The sequence below is a fragment of the Plecotus auritus genome (genome assembly GCF_963455305.1).
Source record: "Plecotus auritus genome assembly, chromosome: 4".
Lineage (NCBI taxonomy): Eukaryota > Metazoa > Chordata > Mammalia > Chiroptera > Vespertilionidae > Plecotus > Plecotus auritus.
The window spans coordinates 131,649,079-131,672,800 of NC_137775.1; the positions used below are offsets into that span (position 1 = coordinate 131,649,079).

Below are 23,722 nucleotides of genomic sequence, written 5' to 3' on the forward strand. Positions count from 1 at the left end.
TGTCTCCAGTCCTTTGCATATGCTGTTCCTTCTGCATGGAATGGTGTTTGTGCCTCCTTTTACCTAGCCACTTCCAAGTGTTCCATCAATCTGGGTTTAAATGTCACTTCCTCAGAGTAGCCTTCTTTGCTCCCTATTATTATTATTCCCCTATTGTGTGCTCCTTTGGCATGCTTTATGACACTACATTTAATTTTCATAACACACCGAAATGTTAAATCATCCATTACTATCTTCCTGTCCTATTAAAATGTAAGTCCCCTTCAGCTTACAGAGCAGACTGTCTTGTTTTGGGTACCACTATAACACCAGAGCCCAGTGCCCTGCACACAGTAGGCACTTAGGTATCTGTTGAAGAAATGAAGTAGAATATCACTTTAACAATAAATGGCATCCCAATAAAAAGCACATTTCATTTTTGAAAGACCCTCTGATCTAGATCTCAGGGTGGATTTTTTGGTACATATGTCATCAGAATGCAGTTTTACAACAGAAATGACTCTCATTTTTGGTGAAGGCATTTAGACAATTACTCTTTTAAATGATACTGTCGACGAAGAGAGTACTTGACAAGAACAAACTTAGACTTGTATGCATGCATATAAGCACAACCAACAGATGCAAGACACTGTGGGCGGGGGGACGAGGGCAAGTGTGGGGTGGGTAGGGGAGGCCAGGGGGAGGTCTGTGGGGGGGAAGAAAAGGAGACATATGTACCACTACTTGTAATACCTTAAACAATAAGATTAAATTAAATTAAAAAAAAAAAAAAAACAACTTAGCACCAATCCTAAAGATAATCCACACACTTCAGGGGACAAAAGCTGCAAAACCTACGAAGCCAGCAGCCTCAGATCTTCCTGTTCCTGCTGAGGGTGTTCGCAATATCAAGAGTATGTGGGAGAAAGGGAATGTGTTTTCATCCCCCACCGCATCAGGCACGCCAAACAAGGTGAGCTCCGGAGTTCTGTCTTAATTTTGGAGGGTGGGTTTCTTTTCCTTTTCTTTTTAGCAGACCACATTAGCTCGTTATAAAAGCAGGGGAGAAGGTGTAATTCTTACTTTCTTTTGCAACAACCATAAAAGCAAGCTCACAGATGCCAGACAGTGTGTACCCCTCGCTCTGGCCACTTTCCTCTAAATTGAGTTCTTGAAATTAATCATCAACCTTGGGTTGGGGTGGGATGGGGTGGGGTGAGGTGCGGGGGCAAGCAAACCAGATAACATTCTTTAAATATCAAATTTAAGGTTCATTTTACTCAAAATATTGATTATAACAGCAATCATTAATTGGCGTTATGGGATGGTTATATGAAATAATATGCGATAGTATTGAGGTTTCTTTGAAGATTTCTTTCCAGGTTAAGTCTGCCTTTTTCTTTAATATTGGATGATTGACTCCTTGCAGGAAACTGCTGGCTTGAAGGTGGGGGTTTCCAGCCGCATCAATGAATGGCTAACTAAAACCCCAGACGGAAACAGGTCACCTGCTCCCAAACCTTCGGTAAGGAGCTCCAGGTTTTCTGAATTTGCTTGATCTCTCAGCTTCCAGCAGCAGGAGAAAACAGGCTGTTTGTGTGTTTGCCTGGGAAAGACAGTGCTCCTGTTCTCCGCTGTCCATGCTGAGTAACAAACAAGGAGGGGTTCAGATTTAGAGAGAACAGCCCCAAGCAGCTGCCCCACAATCGCCCAGAGGCAGTAGTTAACCAGAACTCCGAGGCCGTTCAGGTTTACACTCTTTACTGGTCTGTGTGTTTAGCTCCTATTCTATAAATTACAGCTAGGAATTTGAAAATGAAAATGTCAAATTATCTTGGCCACTTCTCTGTCAAAGGCACCCCTAAACTTATTCCCCAAAGGAAGTGTATGTTGGCTATTTTGAACCCATGGTTTCTAATTTGCCTAATTTATGTAACTTTATACCAAAGAAATACCATTTTTAGGTAGTTGTTGAAGTAATTGCCATAATTTTTTTTTTTGTCAACACCTTCAAAGAAAAACCATTTTGAAAAACACAGTAAAACTGGAAACTATAAAAGCTTGTTATTTTTGGAAATCTAAATTTTTCTTAATATTTATGAAGTGTGACTGTTTTACTATAAAAATGTTGTTCTTTTAACCTTTTCATTGAATGTATATGACAGTTGCCTTGCATTTATCATTATGATAAAGAGCCTTATTAAGCTCCTCCTGTACATTGGTGAGCTTTCTCTGTTAAGTTGGCTTTTATATATTTCTTGGTGCCCAAAGGAGCGGAGACTCAACTGTCCTAACTATCCCCTTGCAGAGGTAGAATAACGCTTTCCAAATCCTAGACCTCTGTGCCACTGAGCATTTAATTGTATCCAGTGGCTCCATATTTAATCTCCAAAGTCACTAGAGGTTATCAATTCCAATTTAAGAAGAAAAAATGGAACTATTGTCTACACTTCTTGGATGCAACCCCTTATAGTCACCTAATTAATAGTCGGGATTTTTTGCATAAGGGCTCACATGAGGTGTAAAACTAATGAAAACCCAATTTACAATTGGAAAGTCTTTATATATTGAAAAATATATATTTTCCCCTCTCCTGGTAGATAGAAGGGAGGGAAGCTATAGAAGGAGAGAGTCGAGGGGAGGGGTCATACCCACAAGGTGAATGCTCTTTAGTGTCCCGCACCCAAGGTGACATATAGAGTAGAAGTTATTTTTTAATGGAAATTTATGTAAATTTTGTGGCCCCAGACCAGTGATTATTAACCTTTTTGAATTATGGAGCCTTTTGAAAACCTATGAATCTGAGGACCTTCTCCCCTAATAACATGTATATCACTCAAGTTCTGGAAGTTCATGGACCCACTGAAGAACTCTCAAAATAGCAACGAGAACGAGAGGAATGTGTGTTTTCCTCTTTGGTGAATGTGGCACATTGCTAGAGAACCTGGTCACTTTTTTGTGTTTATTTTATTTGTGACATATTTCATTTCTGTACCAGATTTTACCAAGCCTATCACCGTCTATGTCATCCTAATTATAGGAGCGTTAAAAAAAAAATTCAATTCAGTTATTATGTCAAGGCTTCCACAAAAAGCCCCATTCTCTGGGGTAACTGATAGCATCATAAAAACGGCAGGACAGAAAGGTATGACAGGGAAATTACAAAAGCATTGCCTGCTTTACCTACTAGTTAGTGAGTGATTTGCTAGACCGTCTCCTAGAGGACAGAAGAAAAGGAAAGGAGAGTGGCAGTTCACACAGGTTGTAGTGATCTCTTTTCCTATGACCCACTGGATTTTGCAGACTAGGGTAACTTCCTGAGTGAAGGCCAGATGGGAAGAAAGCAATATGTAGTTGTTGTTGTAAATGAAAAGCTAGTATGAGTAGACTTAACAAGCAACGTTCAGCTTTGTGCCCAGTTCATGGGTGACAGAGCCAGCTCTTGTCAAGATCTGAAGAGCAGCATGGCAGTCTCTCTGGGAAAGGATGTGACCTGGACGCAAGAAGGCAGGAGGGTAACTCACAGACACTATGGATCCAGCAGAAAAAGAGGACATTTCCGAGCTGCAGACAGGCCTAGAAGGGTCCTACAGATGCATAAAACTTGGCTGGCCAAAGGTTAAGTCCAGGAATGCAGCTGAAAAAGGCAGGTCAAGCAAAGATCTTGGCCAGGTCTTATCAGGGGTCTCACACGGGTGGCCTGCAGCTAAGATGTGTGTAGTTTGGCCCACACCATTGTACTTTATTTTCCTTTTAAAAATTGTAATTTGAGTACATTTTTGAAGTGTGGAGGCATGTACTCCAGAATTGGTTGATTCTCAATTTTCCTTGTTTACAACAAGCCTTTTCAGGCCTTTGAGCTTCCAGCCTGGCCCTTCATGGCAGGCCTCTGAGTTTGACACCTTTGGGTCCCCAGCCATACTGACCCTGAGCTCTGAGCCCAGGATATTAGAGAGTTACCTAAAGACAACAGCAAACAGAGGCCCCCAGAGGTGCCATCTGAATTTGGACCCCAGGTGATTTATTCTCTGTCCCTTGCTTATATTCCTTGGTATATGGCTAGAGAGGAAAGCCTGGATTTGTGTTTGCAGATGTCTGGCATGTGGCCACTGAAGAAAAACAGAGGGAGATTCTTTCACCGAAATGGTCCTCACCCAGTGAAACCTCAAGAAGAAGGGAATTAGTGTTTCCTTTGATATTAGTGTTTAGTTCCAAAACTCACTGGACAGAACCATCCTTTACCAAGTTGTATAATAATTTCCAAAAATGCCAGGAAGTAAACGTGCTCAAAATAGTTGGTCAAACCAATATTATTTGGGGGTCCCTGAAAATTAACTTATTTAAAAGCAAACATTGATCTACATCTGATCCCTTCCTGGGACATCAATTTGCTATTTGTGGGCAGAATTTATGGGATTTCAGTGTAACTTTGTAACCAGAATTCAGTTCTGAGTATGCCTGTTTTAGCTGGTTTGTCTGTTCTTTGTGTCTAAACTACATGTTACATGCAGCTAAATTAAAATGCTAATTTGTCTTTCTTTTTGTTTAAAAAAACAACAACAACCATGTCTTTCTCAGCTGAATTCTCTTCTTCATTCTTTGATCTCTGGTTGACTGGAAACCTGCTTCTCCTGCCTTCATTTCTCCCTCTTCTTCCAGACTGGTCTTTGTCTAAAATGTAGTCTGGTCAGGTAATTGCGTTTCTATTTCCCCTTTGATTTAAAATGCCAACTTACCACTTGGATGTTCATATTTTCTTAAAATACGCTCTTTAATTGATCTCAAAAGATTCATAGGTAAGATTTAAGGGAACTACAGTCCGTTTTCTTCTGTAGAACATTCATGTGAAAGAAAAATATTTGTCTACTATGAATCAAATAAATAAAGTAATAATAGCCACTTTCCAGAGCTTCCATCAGCATGTGCCTAATTATAGTTTCCAAAACTTTAAAACAGTCTTCCAGACAATTTGGCAGCTTCTCCCTACATTGGCAAATGTAGTGGAACCCTTCAAAAACCATCTGATTTGTTGCTTACTGGTTCCAAGTTAAATAGGTGTAGCTCTCTAATAGGATATCAGGAATTCATGCCACAATGGAACTCCAGAAACTCAATAGGATTAAGGCAAATCTGAAATGCAAAAAAATAAAATAAAATAAATTAAAATTAAAAATCTGAAATGCTTCACATTGTACATTTACCTAGTGCACTTCCAGTGTTGAGCCCTCCATACTATCTGTCAAATATGCCCATTTAGACTGGTGTCCATGGATAAATGCAATTGCTGTTCTCTTTGCCTTCCTAATGAGAAAAGGATGTGCCAAAATAAACATGACTATTTCAGTTAAAACACATTTATTTTCTACAAACTGCCTTTTGCCAAGTACTAATAGAAGCACACGCTGGAAGAAAAGTAAATGGAAACAAAAATGTGGATCCTTGTCCAAACCAAATTAATTTCGAGGTAGCAAATAAAGAATCAAAGCTATATAACAGTTTTCTCCCCAAGATTTCCACATGTTCTCACATATGTTATTAAGTGTCAGTTTCTCTTATGGGTACAATTTGTGGTCAGTGTTTACTTTGATGGGGCTAGGTCCTACCGATGCACTTCTGAATTATCCACTCACTCCGCAGGAAACACAAAATGACTTTAGTCTGAGGGAAAGTGCCATTAGAAGTTTGATGCAGATTTCCTACTGCACAGAGGTGTAGGGGGAAGGGGTTGACGCCCCTAACCCCCACATTGTTCAAGAGTCAATTGTATTTAAAACGAACCTATATTGTATTCACTTCTAAGAGCATAGAAAGTTAAAAATAGGCTATATTATTTTAAATATGCTTGTATTCCAATTTTACTGATCCATAAGCAATAAGTCCTTGGTGAAGGACAGGACCTAAATGCTGGATAGTTCCAGCCCATTCTTATATCATAACACAGGTCCAGGTCTATTATAAAAACAATGGCTAATGATCCTTTCAATGCCATCTATTTCTGATCACTAGGATAAAGTGTATTAATAAGAAATCAATTCAAACAAACAAACACAGATGTGGTGATTTATTTAGACCTGGCAGAAAATATACATGGCCATGTATTAATTTTTTTCTGCTTTCTCTTCATTAGGATTTGAGGCCAGGAGACGTATCTGGCAAGCGGAACCTCTGGGAAAAGCAATCTGTGGATAAGGTCACAACCCCTGCCAAGGTAATGTCAGTCCAAATGTTTATATAGTCCCCTTTGGAGTAGAGAATGTCAGCTGTCCATTGTCCATCATCATAAGTATAATGGGGCCCCTCTGGATAACATTCCCTTGAGCCAGGGTTCTGGGACGTGGAGTAAAGATATGATCTGGAATGGTAGGACTCACAGAACACCACTCACATACGACACAGCAGGAATGGTGGCACTCCCCGGAATTGTGCATTATGGTGGCACAAGGTGGGAGGGTGACAGGGTGAGTCTTCACACACACACTGAGTCCTCCTTCTTGATCTAGCCCAGAAACTCTTCCTACAGTGATCTATACTAATAAAAGCCTAGATGGTCCTCGCACCCTTGTGTGATGCCCTCACGTCATCACAAGATGGCCGGCAGGGGAGGGCAGTTGTGGGCGATCAGGCCGACAGGGAAGGGCAGTTGGGGGTGAACAGGCCAGCAGGGGAGGGCAGTTGGGGGCAACCAGGCCTGCAGGGGAGGGCAGTTGGGGGCGACCAGGCTGGCAGGGGAGGGCAGTTGGGGAGGACCAGGCCGGCAGGGGAGGGCAGTTGGGAGCGACCAGGCAGGCAGGGGATGGCAGTTGGGGGCCATCAGGCTGGCAGAAGAGGGCAGATGGGGGCGAGATCAGACTAGCAGGTGAGGGCAGTTGGGGGTGACCAGGCCGGCAGGGGAGGGCAGTTGGGGGCGAGATCAGGCAGGCAGGGGAGGGCAGTTGGGGGCAATCGGGCCAGCAGGGGCGGGCAGTTGGGGGCAATCAGGCTGGCAGGCAGAAGCGGTTAGGAACCAGCAGTCCCGAGTTGTGAGAGGGATGTTCGAGGGGTCCCAGATTGGAGAGAGTGCAGGCCTGGCTGAGGGACACCACCTCCCCCTCCCCCCCCACCCCGTGCACGAATTTCGTGGACCAGGCCTCTAGTAATTCTATAACCACTAGGCCCACAGCTGAGGTTATGAGGTAGCAGAGTAGGTAGCTCCTTTATTCCAAAATGTTAGACTCACTACACGTCATACAGTGATTAATCTGAAATGAAAACACACAACACATTTGAAAATGCAGATTCACAATACTACATTCAGCCATCTGTGTCCTCAGGTTCTGCATCCGTGGACTCAACCAACCACAGATACAACCAACCTCCGACCAAAAATATTTGAAAAAAATTACATTGTTGCTAATGTATACTATGCAGTTAGGCCTGAACATGTACAGACTTTTTTCTTATCATTATTCCCTAAATAATACAGTATAACAACTATTTATTTAGCATTTACATTGTATTATATATTATAAGTAATCGAGAGATGATTTAAGGTATTTGGCTTATATGCAAATAATATGCCATTTTCTATAAAGCACTTGAGTGTCCACAGATTTTGGTGTCCATGGGGGGCTGGAACCAATCCCCCTAAGATACTGAGGGATGACTGTACTTTAATATTTGTGAACACCTCAGCAAGGATTTTTAGCAGCTAACTGGGGAAAAGAAATGATATACAAATAAGACTATGAGTCAAATGTCAGATAAGTCTCAAGAGTAGGGATAGAAGTACAGGAGGGAGGGAATAAAGAACAGAAGAAACCTAAAGGTAAGCATAGTCCACTTCACCCTCCTGCCTTGTCGCAGCCGAGACTGTCATTCCATCATGTGTGCCTGTTCTGGAATGCACACTCTAGATTCCTGGCCCTTAGAGTGGTGTTAAAAACAGAACTGCCTCTGAATGCCCTGAGCAAGGCTAAAGATCAAGATAGAGAAAAGGTAATACAAAGAAGAAAGAGAGGAAGGAAGGAAAGAAAGAAAAAAGGGAGGAAGGAAAGGAGGAAGGGCAGGGAAGGGGGAAGGGGAAGGGAAAAGGAGAAAGAGAAGGGAAGGGAGAAGGGAGGGGAGGAGAAGGGAGGGGAGGGGAGGATGGAAAAAATCAACAGGAGAAAGACTAAGAAGAGCATATTTGAATAGAATGCCAACAATAATCCTCCCTTTCGTAAGTATTTATTCCTACCATATTATAATTCTTTGTTTTTCTTCTGACATAAACATCTGGCTGAAACACTATGGCCTGCTGATTTCAAGCTCTCTTCTCTAAACAGGTTTGAGACAGTTCAAGAAAGAAGCCAGAGTAGCCACTCAAGATGCTGGACCAGCTCAGCTGAAGAGGGCTAATGTGCTCTGTTTTATATTTATGTTGATTTACTAAATTGGGTTAATCTCCTTTTGTTTTATTTTTCATTATCCCAGTAAACCCATGTATATTATCACTATATTTAATACTCACAGTCTAGAGAAGTTCATGGTAAAAGTACTGCCTTTGCACAGGAGCCTGTTTCTAAAGAAACCCATGCTGTGAAATAGAGACTTTCTACTGATCATCATAACTCTGCCTGAACGGTGACACCCACCACGTCAGAAGTCGAGCAGAAGGAGGTTCAAGCTGAAAATTTGCCTGAGGAATGTGTGCAGTGTCCAGAAAAACAAACCATAGTGGGGTTTGGGTTTTTTTCTTTTTTGTTTTAAATACAGAAGTCATGTTGTTTCTGCACTTTAGAATAAAGCATGGAAGAAATGATCTTAGTAGGCAGTTGTAACACTTTCTGAAAGTAACGCATTTCAGATTTGAGATTCTGTAATGATGATTGTCTTTTTTAAAAACGTACTGTTAAGGTATTACTTTTTTCATGCTGATGATTATCTAAATTGGATGATGATGTTAGAAGACAGTGGTACTGATTTCTTTAGGTTGGTTGCTTTGTGGATTTCTTTGGTAGTGATAGTGAATCACATTTTAGATGACCTGATTATGTATGTATGTGCATACACGTATACAAACACACTAATGGTAGAAAGCTTCTTTTATGTGCTAGACTATTATATTTAGCAAGTATGTCCTTGTAACTAGCCAATATCACAGCTTTTCAAAAATTAAAAATCACATTATATTAATATTCATATTTGCCAAGAGACATGGCAGAATAGGTATCAATATATCTTCAATGTCCAATAAATAAACTGTAAGAAAAAAGAGAGATTTGAAATGTCAAAATGAATTGACATTTTCTATAAAACATAGTATTTAGCTTATAATGAAAAGCAATCTTGAAGTCCAATGTGAATTTTACTAAATCTACCATCTGGATCAAACTCAGAGCTTGCTGAGAACTTTGTTTTGTTAGCAATCAAGTTCACAATAGGTTGGCCTAGAGGATATCTGAGGTCTCTTCTTTGCCTAAAATTTGAAGATGAGAATTTTAGTGACAAGATCGTCCAGATTGAAATTCCATGTATGGGTATGCAAAGACCAGCTTTAGCTAATGTCTGGAAGCAGAAAAGAAAAGTAAGCAAATTCCAGTATTTAAGAGTCATGATAGTCCTTCCATCTTTATTATACTAAACCATTTTTTAAATTAAAAGTTTCTACTTTTATTAGTCATTGGTACTTGTCATAAGTTGACAAGGTATTGAACTTTCAAAAAATATATGTAACTTTTAGTATTTTCCCCAAGATTCTTTATCAAATCATCTTTTTTATACACGTAATCTAGACATCAGATCTTTAGCTTATAAGTGTTCATCTATTCTTCACAATAGATGATAAAAGAGTACTCCTCTGTCTTGGCAATATGTTTTAGCATAGAGATATATAGGATAGTTCTATAAACTTATACCTCATTTGTCTTAACCAAAAGTGTCCTACTCTCAATTTCTACCACAATGAGGGAGCCTCACGAACGACTATTTTCTAACCTACAGTATTTCCCTGGAAGAGCTAGCCAGGGCAGGCTGACATGAGCAGTGACTACTGCCTTGCAGAGTCTGTTTTTCTCAAAAATCAGTAAAGAGTAGCTGAATTCTCTAGCTTTCAGCACACCTGGGCCAAAGGAAGGAAAACCACCAAGATCGCACAAGTCATCCACCCATGACAGAATAGATATGAGTCTATGATAAGATAACCTAGAACCCACATGTAGTGCCTGATTTAGCATTGACTCCCATCACTGGAGTGAAATGGAACGAAGTTTGAATTAAGGCCCATGGCGATATAACATTACTTAGTTGTACTTTTGAACAAGAGCTTCTCCTGATCACTAGTATATATATTTTTTCTAGAAAGTCTAAAGTTGAGAAGAGACTATATCGATCCTGACTTTTATTCCGGTATTTAGATGGAATATGTTTTAGGGTAGAATTTTGTTCAGTTTGGATTAAATCTTTTGGAAAAAATAAAGCCCATGTTTACTTGTTTGATTACAATTCTCTGTGTTATCTTTAAGAGGTAAAACTGCAAGGCGACTAGCATGTTCTGTGAATCTGCCATTCCTAAAAATTTTATAAACACTTGATGTTTTTCACTGATAACTGATCGCTGCAATAAGTATATATTGTGAAAATGCATCCACAATAAATGGAATTCCTCCAAATGCCATTGCCTCACTTGTTTTTTATGTGCCATGTTGGTTATAGGAGTTATATTGGTTGTAATAAAGATGACAGCAGAGCAAAAAGTATTCTTCAGGTTGAATCTTGGTTTTGCCCTTTAAAGAAGAAAAGCCATTTCATATTTTGTAAAAACTTATTATGGGCATTTTTCTAACAACTCACCAAATACGTATGGAAAAGGTTGAAAAGAGAGATTTTAAAAATTCTTCTTTAAAAAGAAATTATCAAATGTTCCTCCACCCTCCTTCTCAATCCCAGTATTGTCACACACCACCTTTCTTGCTCCTAAGATGGCAGTACTGTTTCCCCAAAGGCAGTTTCTTTTATAGTAGAAATACCCATTTAATATATACCCTTTGTTTGCAGAATATTACTATTAGCAAGGCAATGGCAATTACATTTAAATCCAAAGGTGTTTCTACCTAGTAATTTTGCATATTTATATAGCACTACTTGGTCTGAAATCTGAGGTTTTTCTCATAAAGGTTTTAAATAGTGAGTCCAGAGCTCCTGCGCAGTCCCTAAATCCTGCCCATAAGAGTGACAGAATTAACTAAGTTACTGTAATTTTAAAAATATTTAGCACTTTTTTACTTCTATGTCCTAACAACATGGGCGATGGAAATAAGTTTAGACAATAAGATAGTTGTCATCAAAGTTAATTCACAAAATTAAGCAATGCAAAGAATACAACCTGTAATACTAACACCAAGATGATGGAAATAGAGATGGATAAAAATTAATTTTACAATGTGCATATTCAGAGTATAATATAGTCTCTTGTGTGATTGTAGGCTTTTTCATATCTTTACTTGCATGGAGGAATGGATAGGAAAAAAAGAATATGTATTCTTCCACAAAAGAAAGATGATGTAATCAGGTCTTAATTTGAATGCTGTCAAGCTTCTTATTCACGTTGTCCAAACATTCTATGTTCTTACTGATTTTTTTGTTCCTTTGTTCTATTACTGAGAAAAAATATAAAAATATCCCATTATGATTATGGATTTGCCTATTTCTCCTTATAATTTTGTTAATATTGTTTTCATATTTTAAGGTCATGCTTTAGGTACATATACAAATCTAGTGAATAAAATATTTTATCCTTGTGAAGTGAATTTATGGCTAGCAAAGATTTTTGCCTCTTTATTTTTTCTATTCTTAATATTGCTACGGGGGCTTTCTTTTGGTTAGTACTTGCACAATATAACTTTTCTACCCCTTTACTTTCAACCAGTGTATATCCTTTAGTTTCAGATGTATGTCTTTGAAAATTATGTGGTTTGAGTTTGGGTTTTAATCCAGTCTGATCATCTTTGAGCTTTAACTGGAGTATTTAGCCCTTTTATATTTAATGTAATTACTGATATTTTTGCATTTAAATAGCATCCTAGTTATGTGCCACCTGTTGCTTTCTCTCTCTTGCCTTTGTGCCTGGATTTCTTCTGCTTCCAAGCGTGTGCTGATCTACAAGAGTTAGCTGAGAGGGTGGGCTAGACTTTTGGCAACCCAATGGGGCTAGACAGCAAAAGAATCATCATCTGTCAAGGATAAGGGTTTGTTAAACTAATTCCAGATTATGAGTTTCCAAAGAGCTGCTTCCTGAATGTAAGGATGAGCTTGAAGGAATCTAGTCTTCATAAAGATTGCTGCCTGCCTTCACTCTGGGGAACAATTATAGTGCTCTAGTGGGGAGGTAAATTATAAATTACAGACATAAAAAGTTACAAAATACTGAGTAACAATTCAAGAATTTAATAGATAAAATATCACAAGGCTAGTACATAATTGTCAAAGAATTATGTAATACATAATTCAGTGTTTAGAGGGAGGAGAGGATACTTCAGCCTGGGATAATCAGATAAGAAAGTAGTTGCCTTAGTTCTTTTGTGCCCTCGGATGTATACCCAGTGCTCTACACACAGCGGTGCTTGGTAAGTGATAAGATGATGTTTTCCTAAGCACCCCAATTATTAACTGCTAGATGTACTGCTATCAATTTTTGTACAGTTCTTAGAGATCTGAGGGTTAATTTGTTTTATGACATTTTTATTCCCAGACTTATAATTCCTGTATCCACTCAGCCCTGCATCTCAGCTCCATAAAGAATGTTGGCCTCTCACTGTAATACAGAGTTCATAGCAGAGTTTTGCCAAAGCATGCTTTTAGTGATGTCAGCTTTTGTTATCTTGAAGTTTTTCCCCAACGAAGTTTCATTAAATTGGGTTTTAGAAGTCCCAACTGATGGTTTCTCCCAAGATTTTTAAAAAAACCCTTTATTCAATAATCTCTTACTGAAGGTACTAATATAAAAATTATGCAAAAGAGCTACAATCATATAGAGCACGAGATTAGTTCCTTAGCTGGTTTTCAACCTGATCAGTGGTGGCACCATAGTTATGTAGGGATCAGTGCAGCAAGGTAAGTAGATGCCCACGTACTAGAGGGATATGGTGTCATTGTCATCAATTGGAGGTCAGCTAGTCAAGTGGTAGTGACAGCTAACATTAATTGGGTCCTTACCAAGTCCCGGGCAGTATGTTATTCACTCAGGCAATCCTTACATGATAGATACTACTGTGTTATTCCCACTTTACATGTAAATAAATGGAAGCACCGAGAAGTTAAAAAGGTTTCTCAAGGTTATATAGCTACTAGAGACCAGGTGCACGAAATATGTGCCCTTGGGGGGGTCCCTCAGCCAGCCTGCACCCTCTCACAGTCTGGGAGCCCTCGGGGGATGTCTGACTGACAACTTAGGCCCGTGGGGCGTGGGCCTAAGCCGGCAGTGGGACATCCTTAGCGCTGCCAGGGAGGCAGGAGAGGCCAAGCTCGCCAGCCGTGAGCCCAGCTTCTGGCTAAACAGCGCTCCCCCTGTGGTCAGTGCGCATGGTCGGTCGTTCTGCCATTCATTCTATTTGCATATTAGCCTTTTATTATATAGGATTAAGTGGCAGAATATTTGACCCCAGGTAATTGCCTCCTGAGCCTACACTACTAACCTCTAGTCCCCACAATCTCTCACAAGAGATTGTTATTGTATAGGAGCGTGCCTAGAAGAGAGCCCCTTGTTGGGCTAACCTCTCCTCTTGAAGCCCACAGACACGGAACAAGAACAGCACTTGAGACCAATATTGTAGACTTCAACTTGGCCCTTTTCCTCCCCAGCCCCTGCTCATCCTAAGACAACAGGAACTGGTACCTACAAAAAAAGAGAAGATGGGTGTAAATAGCAAAACACCAACTCCCTCCCACTTCCCAAACCACCAGAGCTTGGGGCAGAACTAGGTTGTCTGAGGGGTGAGGAAGAAGAGGGAGATTGATTGACTTTGAAATTGAAGTTTAAAATGTACTTAATACCAAATCCCTGATGAAACTTTTAGTAGCTGAAAGTGGCTGAAAAGTTATGGAATCTGACCATGTCCTCTGTAAAAAAAAGAGGGGGGGTTGGATTTCACCATTGCAGTTCTGGGGTAGTTATTGGGAGAGGAGGGAGAGACTATGTTTTTTGTCATGAGACTTCGCACTGACCCTGGGAACTATTCTTTCTCCTTTGAGGTGATTCATTCCATCCATTTTTTGTAGAGTAGGCAGGGGGCATTGTTACTATCCCATTTCCAAGTGTTTAGGAGAATGATACTTCCCTGTGGTCCCCAAATTTAGACATATTCTACAAACTAATTCTACCAATGATAGAGGGATTCGGAAAGACTTCACTGTGGGGATGAGCCTTGAACTGAGTCTTGGTTAGTTGACTGGCTGGGACAGATTTCACAATTTGAGCTTGGAAACATTTTGAGAGGTTTGGCCTTGTATTAGGTCATCTTAGACCCAGAGAGTCTGAGAAAGGCCAAGTGGTTAATAAATGGGTGACCCCAGGGTTCCCAGGACCTACTATGTCTTCCTCAACCTGGGACAAGACCTGTATAGCCACATAACCACTGACTTCTGTGATGTCATAAATAACTCTGTCCTAGTCACTTCACATTCTCATTTAAGTCTCTGCTCAATTAATTCAAAATAATATAATTACATAAAATATAGTCCTAACTCAACTTATATTTGGCCATGTTGCCAAAATGAAGTTTCCTCCTGATTCCCACACTAATAATTGTGCCTTTTGGAATCTTGTTTTGGATTTTCTTTTCCTACTTTCTTACTCTACTTTTATATTTCTTTTCTTCTGCAGGCCTGGAGTCGATAAATTCACCAAAACTTAGAGGAAACGTTGCTCTAGGGGTGAGTCTGTGCAGTAATCTTCTCTGATAAGATTATGGGGAAGGGAAACAAAACTTTAGACTAACAGAAAGTCCTTGGTAGAAATTTACTCCTGGCCTCACCTCCACTTTAACCTAAATGTAAAGCATTCCATCTTCACTACATACTACTATCTGTAATAGGAGAGTAATTTTTTAAATAAATTTTTATTGATTTCAGAGAGGGAGAGAGAGAAACATCCATGATGAAAAAGAATCATTGATCAGCTTCCTCCGGCATGCCCCACACTGGGGATTGAGCCCGCAATCCAGGCATGTGCCCTGACCTAGAATCGAAGCGTGAGCTCCTGGTTCATAGGTGGACTCTCAACCACTGAGCCATGCCGGCCAGCTGGGCAGGAGAGTAAATTTTTTTTTTAGTTAAAAAAAAGAAGCAGGTGCTTAAGAAAACCATGTTTAATTTATTTGGGGCAAAAAAAAAAGTCCTAAAGAAATCTTCTTCCTTAAAATGATACTGCCCTCGCTGGTTTGGCTCAGTGCAATGGTCGGCAAACTCATTAGTCAACAGAGCGGCAAACCGCGGCTCGCGAGCCGCATGTGGCTCATGAGCCGCGGTTCGCCAACCACTGGCTCAGTGGATAGAGCAGGGGTCCTCAAACTTTTTAAACAGGGCCAGTTCACTGTCCCTCAGACTGTTGGAGGGCCGGACTATAGTTTAAAAAAAAACAACTATGAACAAATTCCTATGCGCACTGCGGGCCCGGGACAGGTCGGCTGCTAAGCAGAACAGGCAGCGGCACCCGGCGGGCCGGATAAATGTCCTTGGCGGGCTGCATGTGGCCCGTGGGCCGTAGTTTGAGGACCCCTGGAGAGTGTCAGCCTGCAGACTAAAGGGTCCCTGGTTTGATTCGTCAGGGGCACATGCCCGGTTTGCGGGCTCAATCCCCAGTAGGGGGCGTGCAGGAGGCAGCCGATCAATGATTCTCATCATTGATGTTTCTATCTCTCCCTCTCCCTTCCTCTCTGAAATCAATAAAAATACATTAAAAAATAAATAAATAAATAAAATGAGCCCTAACCGGTTTGGCTCAGTGGATAGAGTGTCGGCCTGCGGACTGAAGGGTCCCAGGTTCGATTCCAGTCAAGGGCATGTACCTGGGTTGCGGGCACATCCCCAGTAGGGGGCGTGCAGGAGGCAACTGATGGATGTCTCTCTCATCGATGTTTCTAACTCTCTATCCCTCTCTCTTCCTCTCTGTAAAAAATCAATAAAATATATTTTAAAAAAATAAAAATAAAATAAAATGATACTGACTTTAGCAAGCTTTGGCTAAACAGTGCTGCCTAGTATAATTCATAACACTGGTCTTCTCTTGGAGCCTTTGTTTTTCTGCTTCCTCTGCCTGGCTATGTCTTCCCCTACACATCCATATGGCTCATCCCTTTACTTGCTTCAGGTCTCTGCTCAAATGCCCCCTGGTCAGAGAAGCTTCTCTGCACACCCCATCAAAAGAACTACTCCTACACCAAGGCCCACCCACTCAGCTCACTCCCCATGCTCAATTTTTCCCTGCTTTATTTCTCTCCATAGCAGTTATCATCACCTGGGTGTTTGTTTTCAATCGGTATGTCTGTCTTCTCCCAATAGAATATAACCTCGTGCAATCACCTTACACTGGGAACAGTCCCTGACAAGTAGTAGGTATTCAATAAATATTTATTGAATGAATGAAAGAATTATGCTTTTTTCAAAGTTTGTTAAATTCCTAAGTACTTTTATGCACTAAAATATTTGTTCTCTGTAGGATTACTTGAAATATGACCATGTAAGTATTTGGACTAAAAATCATGAGACTTAAGTCCCAGCTCAGCTATTAATTTCTTGAGTAAATTGGTTAGATAATTTCTTGGAGCTTCACCCTTGTACGTCTGACATCTAATGGCTCACAACCATGACTCTAAAATCCAACAGAAAAATAGATTCCATATAAAAATTATCTGTGCATGTCATTTTTAGTAACATGTATGGCATAAAACAAGGTACAATTATAACTGGTAACTATTTTTCAAGAGAGCTTTATCTAATTTATTTTTCTGGAAGGTCCAAACTTCTAAATTGCTGACCTCAAAAAAACCTATTATTTTTCAGAAACTTACAAAATCTAAAGATATGGACCATTTCCATGCTTAAGCCAAAGTGCTTTGACCTTTATTCTACTTTCAAACTTGCTATAATCCATTATCTCCATTCCTACAATATTACAAATCTCATGACATATAATACCTCAGGTAGGAACCAAACATCTAAAGACTTTTTTTTCTTAACCATACTACTTTGAAAACTGTTCCAAAAGCATTCAATTATCCACCAGAGCTAAAGATCAGGAGAAAATCAAGAAGGGATATACAGGAATCATGTCTAAGTCTATAATGGGAAGCTCGTATTTAATTAGATGAGGCAATACATGTGAAGTGATTTACCTAACGAATTTTATATTTAAAGAATCTGAGCTGATAAGAACCTTGAGAGCTCACCCTATGACTCCTCTATCAAGTATTTAATGAGAACATTTCATTTCCGAATCAAATAAAGATCATTAGTCACACAATTGTGCAGAACACAACTCAGTGTGGGGTACAAATAAAGACCAACAAAGCACTTGTCTTGACCAGCAAGCTCTACAGCCTCTCGGTGGTGTAGAACCTAGGAACAAATCATTGTTCCGCCTTCTCTCCTAAATTTCCTGCCAGCCCCACCGCACCATCCACACTACTTTCCACCCAGAACGGGATTCCCTCTGCCCCTAGTTCCCGTCATCCTTCGGGGTCTCCCTTCCTCGGGCCGAAATCCCGCCCAGGCTCTTTCCCTCACCAGGACTCGCTAGGATTCCGCAGGGCTTTCTGAAGTCTCGCGAGGGTGGTCCCGTTGTCCTGGTGACGAGTGGCCTTGCCTCCGGGTGAAGGGCGTGGCTAGAGCCGCTAAACTGGACCGGGATTATATAGGGCTGTTACCCGCGGGGGCGGGAAGGAGGGACCGACTAAGGCGGGACAGTGACGCGCGGTTCCGAAGGAAAGGAGATCACCGGCGCGGCGCCCCCTGCGGGAAGCGAACACACGTGGACACACCCGCCGGGGAAAATGAGCTTCTACCCACACCGCCGTTTCCAGATGTGAGCGTGGGAGGACCACTTTGACCACCGGAATTGTGGCTTAATCGTCCTTCCCGCCGAGGAAGTCATCGTGCTTGCCCGCAGACCTGGCGTGGAGGCGCCGGGTTTTGCGTCTTCTGATTCAGCCGGGGAAGAAACGCGCGCGGAGTGCCCATTAGGCAATCAGTGTGGCTCTTCTGAAGCTCAGGTTTTACCCTATAGCAGGTGAGCACAATGGTAACTGTTACCCTACTCAAGGGGTTGGCTGCTTGGGATATTCTGTTCAAGAAAGAGAGGTGGTTGTCGCCAGTTTTATTTGTAGCAAGTAAAGGGAACTCGCTTCCAAAGCTCTGCCCCCTGAAGGCAGGCTTAGCTTTTCTTTATATACACTATTTGGTTAATCACATGTTCATTTCTTCTTTGCAATTGGGTCAACTTATCTGGTTGGGTTCCAGTCAGGCTCATCAGGTTACACCTACATGGGCAAAACGTTGTGCCTACATTTTAACATTTAGCAAGAGTAGCATTTAGTAGGAACCACCCAGACAATAAGACCCTTGCCCTGTCTTACATTGGGTTGCCTCATATGCTCACGTAAGAAAATAGAATCAGATTTATGCCAATCCAGTTTCCCAAATTGGGAATCGTGGTGGTACCCGGGCTGAAACTTCAGTCTCATCGTGTTGCAGGTCTTAATAAGCAGACTTCTCTGTTGCATTTGTAGTAATTTGCTGTGGCGCTTGGAGTTTTCTTCTATGTAGTCTTGTTCCAAAACACAGTTTGTAGAGCGGAGCTTAAACAAATAGACTGGGAATTGGTAAATTCCTTTGGTCGAAAAAAACACAACAAAGAATCTTGACAAGGAACTTATATTATTTCATTGTCTCAGTAATGGGAGGATACTTGCATAGCAGGGATAATGGTCATCGCCAGTACAACCTTCTGATAGCTATTGAGATTTCAGTTAAGACAAATATAATTGAATATTAGAACAGAGACAGTATCTACAGAATAGTAACCAAAATATAAAGAGTCTGTTGTCAGCATTTGAACTGCTGGTCAATTGAAAATTAAGTAGAAAATAAAACTTCCCTATTGCTACATTTCACTGACTGAATAAGTAACTATAATTAAAAAAGATTTGTGATCTTTTTAATGTCTCAGGATTATTCTGAACTTGCTATTGCTCTCTGGTATTTAATTGTAAGTACAGGGTATAAATGATTTGCCTTTGTACCCTATAAATTCTTTTTTAATTAAATTATTGATTTGTCTTTTATTGTGATTTGGTCTCTTTCTCATAGAAATGAAAATTTTCTCCAAATCTTTGAAACTGAAGGTTTATTTAACTGTGCCCTAATAGTTTTTAAAAGAAGCCTGTTGCCACTTAATTAAATACAATAAAATATATTTTGGATACTCATACAATGTAATAAACACTTTCGATTTAAAAACTGTCGGTAAAGTCCTTAGAAACTGTCTTACATTTACAGCCCACCTACTAAAAAGAAGAAATATCAAGCCAAATACTGAAGAGATGTCAGAAGATTCAGAAGAAGACTATTCAGATAGATCAATCAGTGATGAAGATGAATCAGTATGTTTTCCTCAACTTTATCTTATTTACTTTGAGATAAAACTTGTGTTATATAGATTCCCAGTAAAAGTATTATAAAATCAATTGAATATAAGAATCACTTGGATGTTTAAATGACTTGTCATTGAAGTTGGGAAGTAATTTGATTAAAAGCCAAGATATTACTGTGTACAGTATGCCCCATCTCGAAAGAGAACCTACTAGTATATTGGTTGTCTTTTTCTAAGAATCTTTGGATAACATTCTGAATTTTACTAAAATATGTGTATTAAATCATTGTTAGAGGTTTTTATACTCCCTGTCCACTTTCTTATATGTACTGAGTCTACTGTATTCATCATAATATGTATCATATATTGGAACCTTCTATGTTTTAAACCTACTCTGTAGCTCCGTAATAGGTTTAGTGTGGCTCTGATGTAACAAAGGAAAGGACATGGAGGAAGAAAAAGGGGAAAAAAACAAAATGCAGTATTTAAAAACATTTTGTCTGATTCTAGTAGTATTTGTGAGATGTTTTCATCACACTTTAGTCAAGTATAAATTATCATGTATATACGTTAAGGCCCCCAAATAAGCTCCCCAAAATGATGTATAACGCTTTAAGTCTATGGCCTTCTGCATTTATTTTCTTTTTAAAAAAATAATACTTTTATTAATTTTTAGAGCTAGAGGAAGGGAGAGGGAGAGAGAAAGAGAAGCATCCATGTGAGTGGAACATGGATTGGCTCCCTCCTGCACACCCCCTACAGGAGAATCGAGCCTACAACCCAGGCATGTGCCCTGATCTGGAATTGAACCCATAACCTTTTGATGCATGGGATGATGCCCAACGAGCTAAGCCACACAGGCCAGGGCTGGGTTTCTTTTCTTTTTTTGTTACTTTTTCTTAATTTGGATTGTTTTGCTAAGCTTACCAAGAATCTTTAAACTTTATTTCTTCTCTACAATTATTAATATGACCCTACCCTGTGGAAGAAGAGGAATGAAAGATGAAAACTTTAAGGTTTCAGGATATTTGAAGTATGTGCTTTGAGACCAGTAGCCTATAATAATCCTTTAATTTTTTTCATCAAAGATTAAACACATACACTTAATTCTAAGTACAAACAAGTTGTAAAAAATTTCTGGCTTTGTAAGCTGTTGGTTTTTAAAAGAGAAATGTTTTTAAACTCTCTTGTTTTAGGATGAGGATACCTTCATGAAATTTGAAGATCTCCACCAATGTGCACTTTTAACAGGTTTGAATTTATCCATATATTCTCCCTTCTCTTTATGATATGGTATGAGTGGAAGAAAAATAATAAGATGAGGAAACTAGAAAAAAAGTCAGCTTGAATAATATAGGGAATTATTATTCTGTTATTGGACAAGGAGAGAGAAATGTATTCACTTTTATAAGAATCTTTTGGAGTTAAAACTTTTAAGATTTGTTTTAGGTAAACCTGATTTTAATGAAACTAAATGAAAATGGTCAATAGTTTATAAAGAACTTAAAGAACAAGAATTTACCTTGACATTTCTTTTTTTTTTTAATTTAATAAATCTTTATTGTTCAGATTATTACAATTGTTTCTCCTTTTTCCCCCCATAGCTCCCCTCCACCCATTTCCCACCCCACCCTCTGCCCTTACCTCCCCCACACTGTCCTCATCCATAGGTATATGATTTTTGTCCAGTCTCTTCCCATACCCCCCACATCCCTTTCCCCCTGAGAATTATCAATCCACTCCCATTCTATGCCCCTGATTCTATTATATTCACCAGTTTATTCTGTTCCTCAGATTTTTAATTAACTTGATTTTTAGATTCACTTGTTGATAGATATGTATTTGTTGTTCATAATTTTTATCTTTACTTTTTTCTTCTTCTTCTTCTTCTTAAAGAATACCTTTCAGCATTTCATGTAATACTGGTTTGGCGGTGATGAACTCCTTTAGCTTTTTCTTATCTGTGAAGCTCTTTATCTGACCTTCAATTCCGAATGATAACTTTGCTGGGTAGAGTAATCTTGGTTGTAGGTTCTTGCAATTCATCATTTTGAATACTTCTTGCCACTCCCGTCTGGCCTGCATAGTTTCTGTTGAGAAATCAGCTGACAATCATATGGGTGCTCCCTTGTAGGTAATCAACTGTTTTTCTCTTGCTGCTTTTAATATTCTCTCTTTGTCTTTTGCTCTTGGCATTTTAATTATGATGTGTCTTGGTGTGGTCTCTTTGGATTCCTTTTGTTTCGGGTTCTCTGCGCTTCCCGGACTTGTAAGTCTATTTCTTTCACCAGGTGGGGGAAGTTTTCAGTCATTATTTCTTCAAATAGGTTTTCAGTATCTTGTTCTCTCTCTTCTTCTGGCACCCCCATAATTCTGATGTTGGTACGCTTGAAGTTGTCCCAGAGGCTTCTTACACTATCTTCAACTTTTTGGATTCTTTTTGCTTTTTGCTTTTCCGGTTGAGTGTTTTTTGCTTCTTTGTATTTCAAATCTTTGACTTGATTCTTGCGTTCCTCTAGTCTGCTGTTGGGTCTCTGTATAATATTTTTTATTTCAGTCAGTGTATGTTTAATTTCTAGTTGATCCTTTTTCATATCCTCGAGGGTCTCGTTAAATTTATCAGCCTTTTCTAGGAAATTCTTGAAAAACCTTACAACCGTGGTTTTGAACTCTATATCCATTCGTTTGTTTTCCTCCATTTCTTTCATTTGTGATCTGTTTCTTTGTCTCCGCAGTTTTGTTGCTTCCCTGAGTTGGTAGGGTGGATTTGTGTGCTAGGTGTCCTATATGGCCCAGTGGGTCGGCCTCCCAGTTACCTGAGGTGGACACTCTTGGTGCACCCCTTTGTGGACTGTGTGTACAGCTTTGTTGTAATTAAGTCTTGATTGCTGTTGGTACACTGGGAGGAATTGACCTCCAGGCCAATTGGCTGTGAGGACCCGCTGTGTCTATAATGGAAGAACTGCTGTGCTGGAGACACGCTTATGGGGCAGGACTTGTTGTGGGGCTTTGGTGCTCACTGAGTCTGCCTCTTGAATGTGTCACTTATGGATGTGAGAAGTTGAAATCTAGGGTCATCTCACACTGACCACTAGATACACTAGCTTCTGGGTCTCCGATGGGGTGCAGGTCAGCTACTGTCTGAGGCCACCCAGCAGGAGCTACAGCGAGAACTACAGTTTTCTCCTCTTTGCTTGGGGTTTGGAGGTTTTGGGGCTGTCTGACCAGAGCTGCAGTTTGTTAGGTTAAGCTGCGATAGGGCAGGCCATTTATATGCAAAAACTGCTGTGTGGAGCTTGGGTGGGTTTGTAGATTGTGCGGGGCGGGGTCTCAGGGAGTCACTAGGCTAGGTCGTGGCAAACAGTGATGGCTGCCAGTCAGCTTTCTCTGCGTGTCCGCGTTTCCAAGTCCCCGCATCCCGTGCCCCAGTGCAGTAAACAATGATTGCTGGGCGCACCTCTGCAAGAAAGTCACCCTCACTTTCCGACCCGATGGCAGACAGTCCAGCTCCTCCCCGTAGGAGTTTGGGTCCCTAGCGTCTCCCCAGAAACTGGAATTCGGAGTAATTGGGGGCTTGTCTCCCTTTGGGTTGAAAAAAGCAGCGCTCCCAGTCGCCCGCCGCCAGCCCGATTCGCGCGCCTCCGTACCTCAGCTTTTCAGCGCTTGTGCACGTCTCAGTGCTCTTTTCTCTTTCCTTCTAGTTGTAGAACTTCCACTCAGCCAGCTTTCCCGTGGTTCTGGGTGATAGACGTTTTGTCTTTTAGGTGTAATTTTGAAATTGTTGTGTGAGACAGCACTTTAGGTGTTTACCTATGCTGCCATCTTGGTTTCTCCTCGACATTTCTTTAACCAATTCTTTAAATGCATTTACAGTATAAATGGAGTTATAATGGACACAATGTTTTGGAACTGCATCTTTATTTAAATGAAGTATGCCTATATAGAGTTTCCTTAAAGTCATTCATTAGCAAATTTACATGTGCATGTGGGCATCTTGATGTATACTTGATTTTTTAGAATTTATACATTTAGAATTGTGCTTTCAAATACACATTAAAATATTTTTTCCAAATATTCATATGTCTATCACAGATATTTTCAAATTGAAGATAAGTCCTTTATTATTTTTATTATTGTCTTTTT

At 40.1% G+C, this 23,722-nt stretch overlaps 2 protein-coding genes across 6 annotated transcripts in view; both read left to right on the top strand.

Moving 5' to 3' along the window:
* Nucleotides 1–10,610, top strand: part of CALD1 (caldesmon 1) — a 210,585-nt gene extending 199,975 nt beyond the window's left edge. For all 3 annotated transcript variants that reach the window (XM_080665722.1, XM_080665724.1, XM_080665723.1), the window contains 4 exons: nt 815–952; nt 1,409–1,504; nt 6,107–6,187; nt 8,283–10,610. In XM_080665722.1, the coding sequence (XP_080521848.1) occupies nt 815–952; nt 1,409–1,504; nt 6,107–6,187; nt 8,283–8,288 (321 nt within the window). In that variant the 3' untranslated portion in view covers nt 8,289–10,610. The remainder of the gene's footprint in view (nt 1–814; nt 953–1,408; nt 1,505–6,106; nt 6,188–8,282) is intronic.
* Nucleotides 10,611–17,834: 7,224 nt separating this feature from the next.
* The window catches only part of AGBL3 (AGBL carboxypeptidase 3), a 73,244-nt gene continuing 67,356 nt past the window's right edge, over nt 17,835–23,722 (top strand). For all 3 annotated transcript variants that reach the window (XR_013960459.1, XM_080665726.1, XM_080665725.1), the window contains exons 1-3: nt 17,835–18,217; nt 19,486–19,589; nt 20,776–20,830. Coding sequence is in view for 2 of the 3 variants with exons in the window: in XM_080665726.1 (XP_080521852.1) it covers nt 19,530–19,589; nt 20,776–20,830 (115 nt within the window). In the remaining variant the exon portion in view is untranslated. The remainder of the gene's footprint in view (nt 18,218–19,485; nt 19,590–20,775; nt 20,831–23,722) is intronic.